Source organism: Juglans microcarpa x Juglans regia, chromosome 6D (assembly GCF_004785595.1).
Source record: "Juglans microcarpa x Juglans regia isolate MS1-56 chromosome 6D, Jm3101_v1.0, whole genome shotgun sequence".
Classification (NCBI taxonomy): domain Eukaryota; kingdom Viridiplantae; phylum Streptophyta; class Magnoliopsida; order Fagales; family Juglandaceae; genus Juglans; species Juglans microcarpa x Juglans regia.
The window spans coordinates 9,822,396-9,844,799 of record NC_054604.1 but is presented as its reverse complement, the minus strand read 5'-3'; the positions used below and the strand labels follow the sequence as shown (position 1 = coordinate 9,844,799).

General features: G+C 36.7%; 1 protein-coding gene and 1 long non-coding RNA gene across 4 annotated transcripts; one reads left to right on the top strand and one right to left on the bottom strand.

Moving 5' to 3' along the window:
- The first annotated feature begins 6,888 nt into the window (after window positions 1-6,888).
- LOC121234455 (succinate-semialdehyde dehydrogenase, mitochondrial) lies at window positions 6,889-21,569 on the top strand. Of its 3 annotated transcripts, XM_041130394.1 has the most exons (20): window positions 6,892-7,123; window positions 7,406-7,519; window positions 8,402-8,501; window positions 8,611-8,659; window positions 8,807-8,894; window positions 9,038-9,148; window positions 10,177-10,239; window positions 10,372-10,482; window positions 11,132-11,197; window positions 11,323-11,400; window positions 11,497-11,574; window positions 13,261-13,327; window positions 16,194-16,279; window positions 16,399-16,431; window positions 16,534-16,566; window positions 17,430-17,530; window positions 19,710-19,795; window positions 19,998-20,104; window positions 20,189-20,266; window positions 21,248-21,569. In XM_041130394.1, exons 1-20 carry the CDS (start codon window positions 7,004-7,006, stop codon window positions 21,284-21,286), a joined length of 1,608 nt encoding a protein of 535 aa, XP_040986328.1. In that variant the 5' UTR covers window positions 6,892-7,003; the 3' UTR covers window positions 21,287-21,569. The 3 variants fall into 3 exon arrangements, with proteins under 3 accessions (XP_040986330.1, XP_040986328.1, XP_040986329.1); XM_041130395.1 differs by lacking the exon at window positions 10,177-10,239 and having other exon boundaries at window positions 6,893-7,123; XM_041130396.1 differs by lacking the exons at window positions 19,710-19,795; window positions 19,998-20,104; window positions 20,189-20,266; window positions 21,248-21,569 and adding an exon at window positions 17,602-18,935 and having other exon boundaries at window positions 6,889-7,123.
- Window positions 12,947-13,254, bottom strand: LOC121234456. Its single transcript, XR_005934404.1, has 2 exons — window positions 13,089-13,254; window positions 12,947-13,046 (listed from the first exon to the last, which is right to left on the bottom strand). It is a non-coding gene; the product is annotated as an uncharacterized LOC121234456 (long non-coding RNA).
- Window positions 21,570-22,404: the final 835 nt, after the last annotated feature.

Here is a 22,404-nt window from a genome sequence, read left to right as displayed (position 1 = left end):
AAAGAAGTTAGGGTACGAGTCTAGGCTTCCCTAATAAGATCATTACATTCTTCCTGTCTAGCCCATCTAGCTTTATACCTAAATGGCTTCTTCCTCTTTCTTCATCCATCAAATTCACCATATTAATCAGTGTAGGGTAGTGATATGAGCTTTGTGCAACAAGTATGCTAACACTGGTTTCAACATATAGATTGTACCATGCAGAGTTGCCCAATGCTCGGTCCAATCTTTCTTTAGTGAAGTTACTCTTATCTATTGTTGCTCCAAGCAAATCGTGATCTTTGGTAGACCAAATCACTTAAGCCACACTCTTCAATAGTTTGTTTGATGTTAATGGGTTCGAGTAAAAACGGGTTGACCCATTAAAACATGATTTATAAACAAGTTAACCCGCTTAACTTGAAATCAACCCGTTTTGATTTTATTTCAAAATTAAAATTTTATTATTGTTGAGTTATAATATTGGTATATCTCAATATGTTTATGCTTTTATTATTGAGATTGTAATTATGGACATATACACATATTTGTTATTGTAGAATTTATAATATTGCTTTTATTATATGTTAACATTTGAAAAATATTGATATTTTTTGTTAGTAGGTAGTCTTATTTTTTTAGATATTGTGGCTGCTAATAAATATATTTTTTTAGATATTGTGGCTGCTAATAAATATATTTTTTTAGATATTGTGGCTTCTAATAAGAATATATTTTAAATTGATGTGAAATTATGTTAACTAGGTTAAATGGGTTATGGTGTTAGTTCAACTCATTTACATGAAACGAGTTTAAATGAATTGTGTCATGTTGACCTATTTCTAATTTATTATTAAACGGATTAAAACAGATGACATAACACGACCCGTTATCTAAATGGGTCGTGTTAGGATTTGAAAATTTGACATGTTTAGCTTAACGAGTTGGGCTCGGATTAACCTATATAGTAAAATATTTGCAACTTGACACAACACGAATACGTTCTGAAAGCACGATTTGCCACCCCTACTTATAAGGTCTTAGAGTAGCTCTAGCTTTTGCAGGTTGGTGAAGGATTTCATTGAAATTTGAAGTCTCCCATGCAAAGCTAAGTCATGTTCTCAGAAGGCTTTAATTCTCTCAGTAACCTTTAACTATCATTCCTTTTTTCTGTCAATGGGTTGCCATACAGACCTGTTGAAAGCCATTTGCTACCTGTGACTAGTTGTGTAATCTTGAGTGAAATGTGCCTTTGAGTGTAAGATTCAAGTTCAACTTCAATTTGATCTTTCCAATAGAAGGCTAGGCCTCCACTCCACCCTATACTATCCACTACAAAACTCCTATTAAAAACCAACTGGTTCCTTACTTTCTCAGCCTTCCACCTGTCGCACTTTGTTTCTATGAGGAAAACAAAAGTTTGGGCTCTTTGTGCTCACCAAATAGTGAAGTTCTAGAACTGTTTGAGAGTTTCACAATCTTTGACAATTCCAACTGAGACAATTCATTACTGTTGGTGGCGCTGTATAACAGCCTCCACCATTACCTCCTGAGTTAAACTCCTTGCATGAATGAGCTTTTTTTTTTTTTTTTTGGCCTTTTAACAGATGGCATAGCCAGTAGCTCCTCCACCACTACTCCAGGATCTCTTTTCTTATAGTCCCCACTATTAATCATAGTAGTAGCATGTTTAGACAAAGAAACCTCTCTAGCTCGTCTCTTCTAGCTAGTTTCTTTCTTGACACATCAATACAATTATTAGGGGACAAAGAAACTTCTTTGGTGTTGACTATGCTGCAAACATGTGGAGATTTTTTTGAAAGGGTAGCATTATTATGGCCTATATTAGAAGACTCGAAATCCATATTAGCAGGAAAATCTTTGCCTACTGAAGGGTCCTCAGGCATTGGCTCGGTGGTATTGAGAATGACTTTCTTTCTTAGAGCTATAACCTTTTGTGGACTTCTCTCCATTATGGCAATCTTCATGAAGCAAGACCCCTTTCCCTTCATTTTTCTTGGTTTTTGAACCACCAAAACTGTTTAGAATATCTTCATAATATTCAGTTTCTAAATTAGCTAGAACTACCTTAGATTGTGCCTCAAATTTCTCCATTGATTCTCCCTTGCTTGTTTTGGATTCATTGATATCTCCTGCATTCGAATGTTGCTACCGCCAATTGTTTGGTTGGGCCACTTCCGGCCTACCTCCATATTTTTTGGTTCCATATGCATTGGATTTAGCTGGCTGTACTCGGAGCCAAGGCCCATACTGCATATGTGATCCTTCTACCAATTGCTCGCCTTGTTTTTGCCATGAGCAGCCTCTTCCCTTGTGCTTCAAGACTCCAAATTGGAAGCAAAAGCTCTGCAATTTTTCTTACTTGAAGGCAATCCACATCTGTTTTCCACCAACATCTAACCACCTTCCTTGATCAATTTGTTTGGTTATGTCAAGATCAACTCTAACTCTAATAAATTTGTCCCATCCCAGTCCTTATTTGTCCACATCTACCATCAAAACATTACCAATGACAAACCCAATTTGCTCACCAACTTCCTTTGACATACTTGCTAATGGTAGATTAGAAAGCTGAACCTAGAAAGGTTCTTGTGAGAATATAAAAACACTCGGAGTACTTCCTTCAAATTCCTGGAAAGCAACCAGGGACCTATCAAATGACCGGGGCATTCCAAGCACGATTTTCTCTTTATTAGACTCCATTTGAAATTCTATAAGATATTGATTCTCCCTTACTTCTTTGAATATTATCCATCCTTATGGTTCCACATCTGTGACATTTTATTTTAATCTAAATGCCTCTTTGTTCAACCCTCTGTCTGTTATGATCAGTGCCAAAAGGCATTGTTTCCCTCTGCCTTTTGATTCAATAACAATTTCTTCTGATAATTGAAACACTTGCTCTTCCTCCTCAGTAAGTTTGAGACATTTCCAGAGTTTAAAAAGTCGTCATTAGCCATATTGACACTTTATAGAATTGAATCTAAGAGACTCGTAAACATTGTTGTAGCAAAGAAAGTCACACCTTACTCTTAAGAGAAGAGAAGGACCTTGTTGATCCCCTATATACCTTTTTAACTTGGTTCTATTCCACGCCCATGTTTTGAGAGCTTGATTAATGGTAGTTTACGATGAAATGGTAAATAATCTAGATAAATGCTTTGGTCACAAAGCAACTTTATAAAAAAAATTTATAAACTGACATGATGTGATTTGACTTGGTATATTAGATTATAAAATTATTTTTATCATAAAATAGATCTGACGTATCACATAAAGTTATTCTGGTTTGTAAGTTTATTTTTGTAAAATCTCTTTATATCAAGCAAAAACCCTAAATATTTTCAATACCATTTATTTTTTTCAATCTCTTAATTAATTTAAAAAGAAGACTGCTAGAGACATAAAGGAATCTCAATCCCACAAACTACGTGGCACTCCCATGTCCGTTGAAATTTTGTTTTCTCCCTTCCCTGCGCACCACTCCCCTCCCTTCCCACTGTTGAAAACTAGCGTCCCCATTCTAGCAAATATCAGACCTCGTTCGTTGGAGCCAGCACCAGTAAACCGCTGACGTTGTCTTGCCACTCTCATTCCTCGCTGGCAGGTACATACAATTTTTTTCCCACCGTTTCTCCCTTCCTCCTCCCTTTTAGTAATTTTTCTTTGCAATTTCTTTCATTTTCTCAATAACCAAACAGAGAACAAGTTACAAATTCATTATTTTCTTTTCATTTTTTTTTTATTTTCTCAAAAACCAAACAAAGTGAGAAATCTGTTGATTTCCTTTCAGTTCATTTCATTTTCTCAACAACCAAATAGAGAGATATACCCGATGATAGAGGGCTAATGGCGATGTCATCTGGCTGTCTGGGGGGCTCCGGGAAAGGAAAGTGGGGGAAGGGGTACCGGGGCATAAGGGGGAAGTAAGAAAAAAAGGAAAGAGGGGTATTGGTGCCCAACCACATAGGGTGAAGTGAGAGAGGAAAAAAAAAAAAAAAGGAAAAGGAAAGTGGGGGAGGGGCACGGGCGGGGAAGGGTAGTAAAAAGAAAGAAGAAAAACTGAAATGCAGAAATGGTAAATATTCCGTTCCATGCCTATCTTGTTTTTTTTTTTTTTTTTTTTTTGAAAGGTTTCCATGCCTATTTGGTACTCATATGGATAGATACACTAAATGAGTATTATAATATTTAATAATAATATTATAAGATTCATGCCTATCTATTTTTTTTTTAGGACATACAAATTTGACTTAAAAAATAAGTCAGTTACAAACATTAATAGCTTCCCAGCACATTTCGGTGACTAACATAGCTAACCCAAACGACAGATCTCTAAAAACATAAGTCTAAGAGATCTGTTGTGCACAACTTTGTCCATGATAGAGTTAACAAAACCCCATACCCTGACTAAGCGGAGTATGGAGCACCAACCCCACCATAAGTACCACCAAGCGGAGGGGGGACCACTCCATTCGGACTAAGGTTCGAAAACACTATTTTTTTGGATTTTTATTTTTCTAGAAAGTAAAGACAGGACACAAAATAAAATACAATGGGGAACACTGCGCAAAACTGGAAAAGTAGTGCACCAAGAGGCTGCTGTGGCATGTGCAGTACACGCACTACTCTGGAAGGAAAACGACGGCTGATCTTGGAAGTCCCAAACTCTCGGGCTCCAAAAGCGCCGCGCATGGCGTCAACAAAGTGCTTGTTAGGGACCTCGGTCTTGTCCCTAATACTAAGAACCACAAGCTTACCTTGGTGAGGATGATGACCGAGTGACCTTGCCAATTTGCTTGGCCTTCCACAAAGGGTTGGTGTTTGGGTGATGAAATGACGGAGATGATGATGAACTTGGGTATGCTAAGTGTTTAGGGAGGGCAAATCAATGTGGGCGGTTAGGGACTTGTCCTTGAGTGTGGCGCCAAGATGATGGGCTAGGGTTGGGTGAGTGAGGTGAGGTTAGAGTTTTGGATGATCTAAGTGATGATTATGAGTGTTTGATGCAATGTGAATGACTTGAAGGGTGCCCTTGATGTTTGGGCCACTTGGATGGTAATTAGGGTTGATATAGTGAAGTGTAGCTAGGGTTTTGTGAGGTGGCTAGGGTTGATTTTGAGATTGGGAAGAGTTGGCTTAGGTTTGGAGTTTAGGATGATGCTAGAGTTTAGGAATGAGGTGGAAGAGTAAGGCTAGGGTTGTCGTGGCTAAGGATGAGGGATTAGGGTTTTGGATGACTAGGGTTGTCGAAATGGATATGGTGAGATTATGGTCGGTGAGTTGGAGGGAGTTGGCTAGGGTTGGATGATTTGAAATAGATATTGAAAGATTCTAAGATGGAGGAATCTTTTAGGATAGGTGGAGGATTTGGGTTTGGCTAGGATGGTAAGTCAATGGTTGACTAGAGAGATTTTAGGAAGAGTGATTTAAGGAATTGAAGAGGGTTTGCAATTCCTTAAATTAAGGGATTTGAAATGGGATTTGAATTTGAATGTGAGGAAGTCAAGACTCCTAAAAAGAATGAGTTACCTTATAGGGGCTTGAGGTGAGCGGCTAGGGTTTTGTGGAGGAGAGGTTTATGATGTGGTCGAATATGGTAAGTGTGCTATATGGTTAGGGTTTTGTGGATATGGAAAGATTTATGGGCAAGCCACTTATGGTAAGTGAGACTCACAGCTAAAGCAAAATGGAATGAGGAAATAATATGGTGGTTGAATATAGATGGAAGCCAAATATAAGAAGTGGACTTCGGCCAGGGCAAGTTGGATGATGTGAAGAATTTATGGAAAGTAGCAAACACTTTAGTGGTCGAGAATGAGGGTATGAAAGGATCAAATGAGTAATGGAAGAATGAACACCAAGAACAAAATGATGAACACTCAAGAACAAAGTAAAATACTTAAGAACTTGAATGAACAAGAGGTAACAAATCAACTAATGATTCACGGATTGCACAATAGCTGAAATAAACCTCATGAATTGATAACTTAATAAAAACAAAGATAACAACAACTTGGATTCACGAATTGCACCAAGTTGCAAGAACAATATAAATGAATCACACTTATTCAAGAATTGCAAGGTGTGATACTCTCTTTGGGATTCACGAATTGCACTCAAAAGCCCAAGTGTCTAGTACCGATAGTTGATCTCCTAAACAAAATAATTCTCCTCTAGAAAATTTGCCAAAAGATCCCAATGCAAAGACTAAGAGTCCTATTTATAAGGATTATAATTTGGAAACTCCCAATAAGTCTCTTGAAAAATAAATAATTAAAATAAAATAAACAATAAGCAATAACATAGTTGGCATGGGCCATATTGACCCATGGCATGCATGAGCTCATGCGTGGACTAGGCTGGCATGTGGCTGACGTAGCTAGTGGCTTGACTATAGGCCACAAAACATGGGGTCCTACCAGGTCTTCCCGGTGGCGCGTGAGAGTCATGCGCCGAATGTTTCCAAGAACTTCAACCAGCGTGTGCAGGCCACTCGCTGCTTCGTTTGGCACCATATTCTATGGTCTTAAAGATAGGTGGCTGAACAACACCATGGAGGGGCACATGCTGGTTTGTGATTGCAAGAAGCTTCCAGATCTGCAAGTCTCTCTTATTTGGTCTGAAAAAATACAAAACGAACCAGGAGTGGGTGGGTGGGTGGGTGGGAGCCGAACCCCCTGGCCGATTGATTCATGCCTATTTGTTACTCATATGGATAGACAGACTAAATGAGTATTATAATATTTAATAATATTATTATAAGATTCTTGGGTAATTTCTCAAATTTAGAAAAAATCTGGCATATAATATTTTTATTGCACCCATCAAAATACATCGTTTTGATAAAATATTTAAATCTGGAAAACTGTCCTTAGTATATATATGGATTTAGCTACATGGAGATCTCCTTCCTGGCACGAGTAGCTCAACTCACTTTGAGAGACACAGAGAGGGAATCGTCGGAGAGGGAGAAAAACTCACGAAGAAGGCGAATCGAGAGATGAGGACGTTGAAACCTGTACCTATAAGCATAATGGCAAGCCGATTGACCAACCTTATATCCCGTCCCAAGTCATTCGTTTCCGCGCGCGCATCATCCGCTCCTCACCTTACTCGCCAGGCAAGCCACCATACCCTTCTCTGTCTATCGGTATTCCTGTATGGTGTATATGTCTATACATGTGTGTGAATGGAAGAAGTATGCATGTCGTGGCATGAAATTTTAGTACTGCTTTCCCCAATTTGGCTGCAAAAAGACGACGAAATGATGTCAGCTCTATTCACTTTTGCTCCGATTCATCTTGTATTTGTCTGGAATTTTGTACGTTTTACTATTTTTGTCATCAAGTCATCGGTATAATTTTCAGATACGTTAATAATGACAAGGGAGTTTTTATATCAGATGAGCACGGAGGCGCAGAGTGTTGCTTCTCGGCTCAGTAGTTCCGGATTATTGCGGAGCCAGGGGCTGATTGGAGGGAAATGGGTTGATGCATATGACAAGAAGACCATCAAGGTCTGCCAGAAACTGAACATATTTGGTTCTTATTGAATGCATTAATCATTGTAGTGAGTTTAGGAGTATGTGCAGATTATGTGCCACCACCTCTAGCGCACAAGGGGGAAAACTCGGGCGGTGTTTTGGTTTTAATTAACATAGCAACAGCTCGATGGTTACTTCGATTTCTCTTTCTTTCTTGCAACGACCAAGAACACCGGATTTTTTTTTTTCTTTTGTGATTTTTCTTTTTGTACAAGCTGTTTGTTTGTATGTTAGTATCTCCAACCTCCAAAATATTTGATGGGTTTATAAATATTCATTTTCTGGAGACGCATGGCAAGTGTTATTCCTGGATATTTAAATTATTGGATTTTGATTCCGAGTACAATGCTTCTACAATTATACCTTAAAGCTCAAATGGATAAAGCTTATCATCATAGACATATATGTATTTATATAAAGGTTTTGTGCAAAAAGTGATAAATCAATATACGGAAAATCCTTCAGCAAATTCTCTTTCTATTTTCTTCTTCAACTGGCTGTCTTGTTTTTGGTACGTTATGAGAGCAATCCTAAATAGTTCGTCCATGTTTTCTTCTTCTTCATCTTCAGTTTCCCTTGAAGATCCTTCAAGTCATTATTACGCTGGCAGTCTTCTTGTTGTTAAATCTCCCTTGTATTATGGGGTTAATAACCAAAATAATTCAAGATGGCTTTATAAAGGTGTCAGATCAGAAGTGAGCACTCTATTAAGCAGTACAGATCAAGATAGTGGTTTATCATAGCTACTCTTTGCTTGTTCTTTTCCGTTTTGTCCAGATAATTGTTATTTTCTCTGGTTTGCTTCAAAGGTGCCAATTTATTAATGAACATCACACACATTCCATGTCTTGGTAGGTTTACAATCCAGCAACTGGTGAAGTGATAACAGATGTTCCATGCATGGGTGGGAGGGAGACAAATGATGCGATATCTTCAGCCTTTGATGCATTTAATCGTATGGAACTTTAAATTGATATGCACTGATTATATTAAAATTTGTACTTGGAGCAAACTCAGGAATATAATATAATCAGTATGCACTGAGTTTGACGATATCTGTGTAGCTTGGAGCAAACTTACTGCCACTGAAAGGAGCAGATTTCTAAGGAAATGGTACGTTTGCTATACTGTGAATCTTATACATCTGGTTCTGTAGTGATTATTCAAGTTCTTGTACTTCAATCCTGTCCAACAAGGCTGGCCAGAAGACTTTGTTCTCTTATAAATTTTCATATTAGTTTGTTCCAAATTAATTTGAAGGTATGATCTGCTAATTGCCCACAAAGAAGAGCTTGGACAACTTATAACCTTAGAACAAGGAAAACCTTTAAAGGAAGCCCTGGGCGAGGTATCTCAGTCAAGCTTTTGCTTTCATATCTTTGAGCACTGGCCTTTCGAATTGTATCTTCATGTTTTCCTCATGGACTATTTTTTTGGCTGCATAAGTTATCAATTATTTGCAACATGTTATATGATAGACTCAATTTACAGGTTAGCTATGGGGCTGGTTTTATCGAGTTCTCTGCAGAGGAGGCCAAACGTGTATATGGTGATATAATTCCATCAACTCTTGCTGATCGTCGATTGTTTGTTTTAAAGCAGGTGATCTTATTCCTTCCCTTGATGTTTTGTTTATTATTATCCTTTATAAGATCAATACTTTTTGTACTAGTCAAATTTTGGTTATAGATATAACGACTGTTCCTTGCTTGAGTTTAACTTATTTAAAAATGGTGTAAAAAAAAAGGAGATGTCCAAATATTACTTACGAAGAAAAAGGAGATGTTCAAATGGTAACATTGAAAGAATAGGGAAATTATATTTTGCACCTTCAAACTAACACTCATTTTGCAATATGGCTGCTAAACTACGCTTTTTCATATTGCACTATTACACTTCCATTTTGTTTCTAATTTCACCCTCTGTTAGTTGTTTGGCGATAAAATGTATGGAAGTGTAATTTTCTGAATGTCAAAATGGACGAAATGCCCCCACTTGAAATGGCAGTATTACGCTACTCCACTTATCATTGCACAATGTAATCTAAGTGCATTTTCTTCATTTTGCATCCAAAAATGGCACTTCCATCCTTTGTAATGCTATTGACTGGCGGAGGATGCAATTTGAGATAAAATGTAAGTTTGATGGTGCAATGTGACTCAGTGGTAGTTCATTGATCACATTACAAAATGAGTGTTTGTTCGAGGGTACAAAGTGTAATTTCTATCTGAAAAAGGGAAAAGTAAGGATATGACATGACTGTTAGGGATTTGGATCTAGCTCAGATGCAAGGCTGAAGCTTCTATGCAGAATTACCTGAGAGTCCATGTCTAGTATCCCTGTTTTCCATTCAGTTGACAGTGCCTTTTCTGTCTTAATAGTGTAGCCCTTCCACTCTCTAAGACCTCTTAGATAGTGAGGAGTTATTGTATGAAATGATTACCCTCCTTCATCAGCCATGAAAGCATAAACATGATATGAAAAAAACAAATGATTGTAGCTTTTGATAGATGGTTTTGGCATATATTTTATGCAGAGATTTCTTGATGTTGCTTTCACGAATATACCAATTGTTATATTCTCATTTGAGACTATATTCTATATACACTCTTTTAAATTTTATTTTGCAGCCTGTAGGTGTGGTAGGTGCGATTACACCCTGGAACTTCCCCTTGGCTATGATTACTCGGAAGGTCTGCTTAATTTAGGATCAGTACAGTCTAACCCTCTGGCATATCTTTTGTTTGGTATTTTAAGGAGCAGATGACTTTTTAATAAGTGAATTTATTTTTGAAATCATCTGTTTTGTGTGTTGCTTACATCAGGTTGGTCCTGCACTTGCATGTGGCTGTACTGTTGTCATAAAACCCTCTGAACTTACACCCCTCACAGCTTTAGCAGCAGCTGAGCTTGCTCTTCAGGCTGGAATTCCACCGGTAATTTTGATAATTTATCTGCGCGCGCGCGCGTGTGTGTACGTATATGCATGGAAACACATGTACTCTCTTTAGGGTGTAATTTAAGTTTGCCACCTCTTTGGGCCCTATAAGTTGAAACCACTACAATGCGGCTTCAGATATAATTATAGTCTGGGGATCTGGTACTGCAAACAAGATTTGTAAATACTTCTTGCTCCTGTCATAGTATGGATTGGTTTGGTTCAGGTTGCTATGATTCATAGTGTTTTCAAATGTTCCTTTAATACAAAAAGTTTCACTCTACTTACTCCAAGATGGTTTCTGAAGATTAACTTATCCTAAAGGTCATTATTCCAATGCCTTAAAATTAACATCAAGGACTAACTAGTTTAAAATATTAAGGAGTAACTAATTAGAAATGTAGGTCAGACTCAGGTTGCAGAGGCATTGGCCTGTGACTTATCAGCCTTTATCCAAACCCACAATTGAAATTTCAGAAATTGACTTTCCTAATGGCGATTCACATTGGGTTCGGTTAACTTAGCCAATAGGTTGCCATAGTTTCTAGAACATTGCTTAGCCTATTGTTTCTTCTTTACTTGACCATGCTGGCGATTTCTTTGTTGCTTCATTTGTTTCTAATGTTTACTCGTTTTTAATTGTTTAGGGTGTCGTCAATGTGGTTATGGGAAATGCTCCTGAAATTGGGGATTCTTTACTTGCAAGTACACAGGTTTTTTCTACCTTTAATATATACTGTAATCTTCTCTCCATGTGATATCATGATATCCACGTAGAGATAATTGGTTATCCAAGCAACATAACATTACGCGCTCTTGTTTAATTAAACTTATTCAGGTAAGAAAGATCACATTCACAGGTTCAACAGCAGTTGGAAAGAAGCTGATGGCTGGTGCTGCTGGGACTGTTAAAAGGGTATGCATAGGAAATGAAATGAGTACATGTGGTGACCAAATTGAATACTCAAGGAGTCGTCATGTGGCTAATTTCCCTTGTTCTCGAATTTTCTAGGTTTCTCTTGAACTCGGTGGCAATGCGCCCTGTATAATCTTTGATGATGCAGACTTGGATGTAGCAGTAAAAGGAACTGTAAGTTAGTGTGTTTTTCCTTATGTGCTGATTGTAATGGTGTTGCTTCCCTCTTAGCCATTAGATGAGTCCACATGGATTTGGAGTGAGCACAAAACTTTTTATTTAATGAAAATTTGACATCAATTTTTAGCTGCATTTAACTTTGATGCATTAAAAGAGGTATTTTTATGGTGATTGGTGTTTTTTTTTATGCAGGCTAGTGGTGAATGGATGGATCATTTACTCTTTTTTTATTCCGTATTGCAAGGCTGTTATGCTCTTTATATTTACGTTGTTTGGGGTTCATTGGGTTATTCCTGGGAACATTATTTTTTTTTATAGGTAAAAGTAAATTTTATTGAAATAAAGACATCAACGAAGTACACCGGAAGTATACAAGGAGCATGCCTAATTACATCTAGGTACTAGTGAGAGATACAAGCAGGTCATGAAAATTGTCCGTATTACAAATAATGGCCGAAGCCCAAGAATGTAAAGTATTGTAGAAGAATCGCTTCAGCTCATCCAAAGAAAGCTCCATGTCTTCAAAGCATCTCTTATTTCTCTCTAGCCACAAGCACCGCATAATGCAGTGAGGATCATTCTCCACACAGCAGCTATTTGTGTATTCTCTTTTTGTCTATTGTAGCCCCTTCTGTTGTCCTGCTGATTGTCTCTCTCTATTGTTTTCTCTTCAGTTGACCCTTACAAGATTTCTATTCACTTTTCCCACTAGCCTCTCAGACCCACATCCCATTACCTGAAACCTCCTTTATGGGTCATCTTTTATATGGTTCTGATCAGCAGATCCTGTTCAACTCGCTATAGAGTTAGTTTCCTCTAGGTTCAGATAGCCTAGAACAAGGTAAAAATGCTATTTCCTTTAATTCCAGAGTTTTTCTCAGCTATTTTGACGAGTGTTGAATTGAATTTATGCAAGTGACTAAAACCGTTTTGAGTTATAGGGCTGTTATTATTGGGTTTGGACATGTTTGTTCTTTTGACTAGACCAATATGTTGGTCCCAGAGGTTTGATGTGAGTTTGAGGTGAGGATAGTTTACAGATATTGCCTGATGATCGGAGAGCTGGATTTTAGAAGATGGATATGAATAAGGAAAGAGGGCTGGACCTGATTAGGTTCAAATGTTCTTAGTGAGCACCATTCTATGTTTGGGTGGTTGTTGGTTGTTTCTTGAGTTGGGGCTATTAAGGACATGTGCTTGGCATCGAATGGACTTGTGATTGGCATAAAGTGTTAAGGGCTCTTTTATCATTGTTAACCTATAATTTTTGTAGAAGAAAAAATTTTATCTGAAGATGGGCAATTAAGTAAGAACTTTTTTAGATCAGAACATGAGTGGGTGATGGTGTTATTTTCTTTGTTCTTTGTACTTTTTGTCTCTCTTAGATTGAGAGGGGGCAAGCATAAAATCTATTGGTTCACATCCAAAAGGTAGAAGCTCAAGGTTAGATCTTTTTTACCATGCAACTTATCAAAAAAAAAAAAAAAAAGATCTTTTTTATCATGCACTCAGCCCCTGGATCTTTTTGGTGACTCAACAATTCTTGTTCTATTCCATTAAACACGGATAGGTAGTTGATATCATTGTTCTGTTCAATGGTGTTTATCCTTTACTTTTTACATTCTTTGTACGATTGATTATTTTGAGGGTTGATTAAATGAGCAATGCATGTTATTGCAGCTTGCAGCAAAGTTTCGTAATAGTGGACAAACATGTGTCTGTGCAAATAGAGTTATTGTGCAAGAAGGTAAGGATGGAAAGATACTATTCACATTTTTAATGATCTGCCTGGTTGATAGCATTCTATATTTGTCTGCTTGTAGATAGTCATTAGATATTGTGAGTAAACTATCAGTTTCTGGAGACAAAGATACTATGGATGGTTGTGGGTGCACGCACCAATATTGTAAGCATTGTTGCTATGTTTGCACTGAACTACTGCTGCATTTTGAACACAATCATAAGATTATATAGTGAAGTTACTACAACTTTCTACTGTATAGGGAAGTCCTTGGACAAGAAGTCACCAATTTGCATAGCAATTGTGGTTTGGGGAGAGGTGAACCACTAATGAGTGTAGGGCTCCATATAGTACATCAACCCACAACTAAGCTCAACTAATGAACTAATGGTGTAGGACGGTGGCTATATGTGGCGCACATATATGAGCGTTTGGTTGTTGAAAAGTTGAAAGGGGACATGACCCTAGATAGGGTCGACTGGCTGAAAAAGATTCATAGAGTGGACCTCAATTAATTAGGATTAAGGTTTAGCTGCTTTATATATGTGGGCCCTCAAATATTATCTGTTTAGCCAAGACGTGTGTCTATGAGGTTCATCTCATGAGAAGCTTTGGGTTTAGTTACTATTTGGTCTTAGCTTTGGTTTTACAAGCGTTTTTTCTGTCTATTAGCCAATTTGTATGATGAGTTTATGCCGCTGTTTTTGTTACAGTGGGTATTAGGTTGTCACCTATGTTAAGTCAATTTTGTCATTCTAATTACAAAAATCTAGTTGCATACCTATGCTATGCACGGAAAAATTGTTAACTTCAAGTTTTGTTTCTAATATAATTGTGGATTTTTCTGAATGTAAACATTATTCAGTTATAAATGTAATAAATAATATATATAGGGAAAGAAGACAGAGTGTTATAGAGGAAAGAATGCAAAGTGTTCCAGACTTTTAGCATTTTAAATTGTCCAATATTTTCTGACATGACCTTTTAAATTATAATAAACTTAAATGACCAAATTCTTGGTTATTTAATAAAAGATTGGATGGCGTGATTCAATAGGAGCAAAGTTCGTACTTTTATGTTTGTGTTATAGATGCTGGTTTGGAGGAGAAGTGGGAACTTGGTTCAACGTAAATGCTATTTGTGGGTTTTTGTATTGGATAAGGAGGTGGCTGTATACCATAAGCTGCTCTTATTCTAGAATGAAAGCAGCACTAAAAAGTGACCAAAGTCGTAGGATAAACCTATTTGATTTTGCCAGTATTGTGCATCTTACTGGTAGAAGAGGTCACGAATTATGCCTCAGTCAACCCTTGATATGATTGATGTTATCAAATTCATTAATTCAAGCTGCGAAATATCTACTGATATGCATGAACCTTTTGCATTCTCTACAGGGTGAGGAGCAAGGATAGACATAGTGTATAGACTCTTTCAGGGTCCATTAATAAGAAGAATTTCTGTTGTGCCCCTCTAGTTTTCTGGATATATCTAGCTTGTATCATCTTTTTGAATATATTCATATGTTTGTCTGCCCTCTTAATTGGGTATTACAATTATGCTTGGTATAGTTTCTTTTTAATTTTCTGTAATTGTTTGTTAATGGAACATAACACGTTTGGCAGAGAACATAATTCTAACTTAAGATTGTATGTGATGATAAGTTATTAGAGTCTTAGTGGACTGTTAGTTTATACTGGGAACATAAATTAGTTAATCTAGGGGAAGCAATTGGTACAGCATGATTTTATAGATGGAAAAGAGTTGGATTATAAGGGTAAGGAAATGGTAGTACCTAAAGCACTTGGTTTTGCTCCCGCAGAAATGAACCACTGTTACTTATGTTTATGCACCAGCCCAATGGAACAACAAAGCTAATTTCTGGAGCCATTTAGATTCTTTATATCAAGCTTTTCCGGGGCCTTGGGTTTGTATGGGGGGGACTTCAATGATCTTATTAATCAGTCTGAAAAATATGGTGGGAGGCCTGTTTCCTATAACCTGAACAAGGGTCTCAAAGCTTTTATGGACAGAAATGGACTAATCGACATTGGTTATATGGGCCCAAAGTTCACCTGGACTAACAACAGACAGGATAATGCGCTTATAAGAGAGAGATTAGATTGAACCATTGCAAATCAAGAATGGAGACTTCTATTTTCAGATGCAACACTACAGTAGTTTTTTTCTTTGATAAGTAGCATAAAGTAGTTTATTTCATGTCCATTTTATCCTCAACAGCGAAAATGTCAAAGGTCTACAGGTTCCTAGGAATTACAATAAAATTACCTTTTTTGAAGGGTTGTTTTATCCCTTTCAATTTAGTGTATGGTTGCTATTGGATTTTCGAAGTGAACTCCATATGATGGATGAATTGTAGTTCGAGATATATTCATATGTTTTTGGTTATCTGCAAATTGCACTCATATTAATTACTTGATGCTTACTAGCCCTTATGGGTTGGTTCATGTGGTAAGAGCCTTGGCTTGGTGGTATGCTCCCTCTAGGTCTAAGGTTCAAACCGGTGGGTGCAAACAGTTTGTAGGGGACTAGTAGAATTTCTCTTTGAATTACCTGAGGTACACTTACGGGAAATTCCTTGTTGAGAGCCTATGCACCCCCGGGTTAGTTAGGACTTTGTTCCCGGACACCCGGTGCCATTAAAAAAAAATTACTTGATGCTTACTTTATTCTTTTTCACACTGCACACTATTGTGATAAAATATACATCAGAAAAATATTTGATCAGAAATTCAGATACTTTTCTGTACATGGTTTTAACTGGTTCATTTGTCTGGATTTTTTAAACAAGTACGGTTTTCCTTCCAAATATACTGTTTCTTTCCATCTGCAGATCACTAGCTTCGCTTTGCAGGTATCTACGAGAAATTTGCAAATGCTTTTTCCAAAGCTGTCGAGAATCTTCTAGTTGGGGATGGCTTTACTGAGGGTGTGATCCAGGTAGTCTTTTGTGCATTCTGTGTCAAATCTTTGCTATTGAACTCTTTTATTTTCTATATCACATGCCTTGGTCTGGAGACGATATTCCATTTAGTCATTAACTCTTTGTTTCCTCACAGGGTCCTCTAATCAATGAAGCTGCAGTTCAAAAGGTATGTTTGCTTGCAATATTTCCAGTTTCCAACAAATATTGTGATCTTTCAGTCACATGAATTTCTATATTATCTGGCCCCTTTTGGTTTTTTGTCTTGCAGGTTGAATCGTTTGTTGAAGATGCAATCTCAAAGGTTTGTCCCCTCAGCTATTCTGTTGAATTTAGTAATTGCTGACTTGGAGTTTGCCATATCTTATTAAAATTATGTTATTATCTTACGATCCTTGGGTGCCTACTACAGAATTTAGGTGTCCATGTGTCATGTGTGAAAGAACCATTCTTACTTGGGTACTAGTGTGACCTCGGGCAAGTGGAATGAACGTTAAATGTTGGTGTTGAAGCTGTTCAATACGGCTATATTTTAGCACTCCTTTTAAAGGTGTAGTTTTTAGGTTTAACCTGTCATGGATGTGTATATTTCTGGGGTAGGGGGTTGTTCATCCTTTCGCCAAAAAGGCTACGTTTTAGTGTTTAATGGATTGAATGGTGTTCTTTCTTATGTGTATGATATAGGGCGCATTGAGTAATCTTATTGGAGTTCGCATAAAATAAAATTGGAAGTTGATGATTGGCCAGAAAAATGAAAAAAAAAAAACCAAAAACTTTACATGGAAGATATTAGACTGTTAGTCATCGAAACATTTTCTTACTTTTGGCACACTACCAAATTTGATCAAGGAAGTTACTTGGTGATTGTCAGGAATCAGAATCATTTGGAACAGTGCATGACGTTCAAAATGCAGTCGTTTTTTTTACAACAGATTTTCTCTTTTCCATCACTCTGCAATAATACCACGAGTGAAGACAAAAGATAAAACTCTCTGCTGCCTCATTCATTGTGGTCGTAACTTGGTGGAAGAAAATAATATATACCTTTGATTTTCCCTTTCACTTCAAATTAATAGCTGGAATTCCGAAAAGGACATTCAGTTGGGTTTATATTTTTTAAAATTAGATATCTTATACACGTATCTTAAATTATGATTTTGTTTGAAGGGAGCAAAAGTCCTACTTGGGGGTAAAAGACATGGTCTTGGCATGACCTTTTATGAGCCGACAGTGATTGGTGATGTCAAGCGTGGGATGCTTCTATCAAGGTAAAAAGTTATTTTAAAAACTAGTACATTTTAGTCATTGCTACCTTTCACGTTCTTTATTATGGGGTCAGATGGCAGTTATTGTTGTGCATGCATATTCAAATCAAGCAATGTTTGATATGATATGGTGAACTCTACCACAGCTGGGTCATAATAGTGAGGATATGGGTGTCATTTCTTTTGAATGTCTAGGACAAGTTTCAAGAGGTAATGTGCCAACTTGAACATGATCTGTTTAGAGTGTAAAACTTCCAAACCATTTCAAATTTCAAATTTCTTACAGGGAGACATGGCCTGTGTTACCCATTTCATATATGGACTAGAATTTTGGTTCACACAGTTCACCTATTAATCTGACATAAAACTCACCCAGTAATGTCTATAATCTGTTGTGTTGAATATTCTATTTACATTATTGACGCTTTCCCTCCTGGTATATGCAAATCCAACATCTCTTAACCGCCCAAAAAATGTGCCTCTTAGGCCACTTTTGGTTACACAAACTATTTTATTTTATTTTATCTCATCTCATCTAATTATTACAACTTTTCCAAACTCTCACATAAAATACAATAAATAATTCATTTTTTTCAAATCTCAAAACAAAAATAATATTAAAAAATTATATTCTAACAATATTTTATATAACTTTCAACTTTCATCTCATCTCATCTGTGTAACCAAACGAGGCCTTAGAGTATTGCTACTAAAAATTTGGTTGAAGGCATTCTGTATAAAGTCAACCTAGCTGGCTACTAAATTTATTAAAAAGGATATGGTCATTGTAAGTGTTGGCATGGGTAATTAATTGTGTCAAATATGCGCTATTCAATATGCATAAGATGGGCCAACCTAACTTAGGTGCACACAAGATTAGGATTTTAGGTCAAAATCATTCCTACTAACTTGAGCTTTGATTCCAGTCGTGCCAAGAATTGCCCTCTCTAATCTAGATTGTAAGTTTAACCCCCATGGGTTGACTCAAGTGTAAGGTCCTTGGTCTTGGGGGTATTCCCCCCAAGATCTAAGGTTCGAACCCTTGGGTGCGAATGATTTCTAGGGACTATGTTTATCGGTGAAAAATTGATGGTTTACTTGATCTATGTAATGTGTGTGCATTACAGGGTTAAGGATTTAACCGGGTAAAAGATATATTTCGTTTGCATGGTCCTTGAGGTTCCTTAAAAAAAAATTCATGGAAACTACTCACTAGAACTTGGAGTTGTTTTATGGTCATAAATAGAATTTCTCTCATTTGGGCATGTTATCCTCTAGGGACTATGTTCATCGGTGAAAAATTGTGGTTTACTTGATCTATGTGATGTGTGTGCATTACAGGGTTAAGGATTTAACCGGGTAAAATATATATTTTGTTTGCATGGTCCTTGAGGTTCCTCGTCATAAAGAAAAGCTCATGGAAACTACTCACTAGAACTTGGATGTTTTATGGTCATAAATAGAATTTCTCTCATTTGGGCATGTTATCCTCAATTATTTATTATTGATTAATGAGTGAAGTTGGCGTAGCAAGCTGTATGTAATCACCCATGTCTTACAAATATTCTTTTTCCCCTGCTGCTTTTCAATTCAATTTTCTTTATTGTGTCAATTCAATTTCCTAGTTAACCAATCCTATTAGCATGATCAGAGAATAAAGTTGTTGAAATTAAATTGAGAGTTGGTGCTTTTGGAATGTGAAACATTTGTACATGCTTACTGGATCATAACGATCAGCAATCCAGTATTTTTATAAAAATACTTGTAGAAAAGTATTTTTATTAAAAAATATATCAAAAAAGATTGTGACTTGGGTACGTATATCCATATATTTTTAGTACACTCATTACTTGGTTTCATAGCAGGTGGAGATCTTTTTTCTTCAACGCTTTCAGTCCAAAGGGTAGCTCAAGTTCTTTGTATTGAATTATTGTGGATGTGTTGTAATTGGACTGTATTTACACTTTGCGGCTACTGTTTTATTCCTTGCTGCTTCTAGAGCACAGATTGTTTTCTCCCGTGATAATGGGTTTCATGAGTAGATTGTTCATGTCGTAGCAGATATTTGTGGGTATGCAAAGTTCTGATCTGGTTATGTACTTAAATTTTTCATCCTAACTCTTTTTACTCGAAGGATTTATTTGTTAGTTTTTATGCACTTTTGCATTTTGTATTACTCTAGAGAGGAAGTATTTGGACCTGTGGCACCCCTATTACGGTTCAAAACTGAGGAGGAGGCTATCCACATTGCCAATGACACCAATGCAGGTTCTTTTCCTGACGAGATATATGTTTTAATACTTTAAATTCAGAACACAGGAAAAACCTATCTCCCACCCCTTTTCTTCCCTGGTTCATTAGAAAACCATTGTCTCTGCATGCCCTGGTAAAGTTAGTCCATATTGACTCAAAACCTTCTAATTTCCTCACGCAATTTCTTGGTTGGCTGTTTTTCTGCATGCTTTTGTAGGTTTAGCTGCTTACATATTCACAAACAACATGCAACGCTCATGGCGTGTGGCTGAAGCTCTTGAATATGGACTTGTTGGGATCAATGAAGGCATAGTTTCAACAGAGGTTGATCTTATCTCGTACTTACCTACAGATTAAGAAATATTTGTAGATAGCTTGTCACCGGTATGTTTCAATGCTTCAATGCAGGTTGCTCCATTTGGAGGTGTTAAGCAGTCTGGTCTTGGACGGGAAGGTTCCAAATATGGGATGGACGAATATCTGGAAGTAAGCTCACTGCAAATGGTTTTGATATACATTTATTTATGTGCATATTTTCTTTAAATGATTGCAAGTGGCTGCTTTTGATATACACCTTAAGGGAGAACTTCCAATCTTTAGGGATTTACAAATTGCTCCTTTGGACCAGCTTTAGATGCTTGTCAGTTCAACCACATTATTTCCCTGGAGTAGAACACAAGACAGAAAATCAAATCATCCTCCGTGGACTCCTTCATTGAGAACTGTATCCATACATGCTATAATCTGTGTGCAAATATGGATGGCTGTCCCACATGCATGGTTGCTCAATCTATCTCTGTCACAGTTGTCGTTAACCATTCCCTATCTGGTACTAAAAATAGTGACCTGCTTGACAGTCAACAGGTGGGCTTGGAAGCAGCCATCCCATTAAAAATGATTCCAATTGTAAACCACCATAGTCACTGAAGTTGAATTACCAGCAAGATTACCCTATCCGTAACCTCTCTGTTATTCTAATGTATCCAGCTTCATTCTCTCTGGCTGTATAAAGCATTTCTTCAAACTCAAAAGTTGGAATTCAAGGCATCAAACAATAATCTAAGACTGCCTATAACATATAAATCTCTCCTTTGATGAGTTGCCAGAAAAGCTTCATTTATTTCAGGAAGGATTTATTTCTTACATTATAATTGGGGTAATTTATGCTTTACCATTCTATCACCCTCATAAAGAAGTTCCAACCAGATATGACCCTCACTGGTGAAATCAGGGGTTAAATATAACACACACTAGAAAAAATTGACTGAATTACATTTTAACACAAGTGATATGACGTTTTTCTTGATCATGGTGAAATGCAATTTGCACTTATAACTTCTTGTTATCAAGCCATCTTCTTGTATTATCTAATTCTAAAGTTTGGTGCTTCCTATAAATGCCATCATACTAATATGCTTATACGTGTGTGCTATCTTTTTGAGCCATCTTTTCATACGATTATTGCAGATGAAATATGTGTGCTTGGGGAATATGAACAGTAATTAATGTGGAAGGTCTGCGCTTGGAATGTTGCCTAGCTTACAGCACAATGTCGGAGCACCGTTACCTCTTTCTATCGACCTGAATGATAAAATGTTGTCACATTTCAAATATGGGTCGATGGTGAAACTGCTGCTCTTAATCTATTGAAGAAATGAGAGTTGGATCTTGAACTTTTGGCATGCTGTAAGATGAGTAACATATAAATCTTTACACCATGTATCCAGTGAATTTTACCTTAATAATAAAACGTTTTGGGTGCTGCAAAGCTGAGATTTGGCAAAATAAACAAGCGGGCCTTGTTTGTTTGTGTGAATCAGTTTGTTTATTAAGTAACAAGTGCATCTTGTAATTGTTTGCACTTGTTATGCCATCGCATTACACTATTTGTCAATTGCCTTTGTGATTACAGGCTCAAAGATGCAGCAGGGTATGTTGTTTTACCAAGCACATTCATGTAGTTGAGCCAATGAAATCATCAGTTATATTTATCTGAATCCCACCAAAGCCGAGTGTTGCATGTGAGATTTTGAGTTCCATGTTTGAAGGTCCCTAAAACTAACCTGAGCATATTGCTGTTCTTTAGGTAGTCATTCTGATTGTTTACTGATGACAAGTTTTAGGGCCTGTTTGGATACATAAATAGTTTTATCTCATCTCATTATTATAACTTTTTCAAAATTTCACACAAAATATAATAAACAATTCAGTTTTTTTAAATTTCAAAACAATAATAATATTTAAAAATAATATTTTAATAATATTTTATTGAACTCATATAAAATTATTTCATCTCATCTCACTATCCAAACGAGCCCTTAGTATCTTTTGTATCATTGATTATTGATTTAATAATGATTTTTTTTCAGCGTATCTAGCACGTCATCTTTCTGAGTAGAGAAGCGCTAAGTTCACAAACAAATCTCATAAAAGAAACTCACAATCTGATGTGATGTGGTTTGATGTAATACATTAGATTATAAAACTCTTTATTTTAAAATAGATTTAACGTATCACAATAAGTCACATCAGTTTAATAATTTTATTTTTGCTAGATGTCTTCGTGAATCATACGCATTTAAGTAATGCCATTTAATACCATGGGCGTAACACTCGTGTAAGAC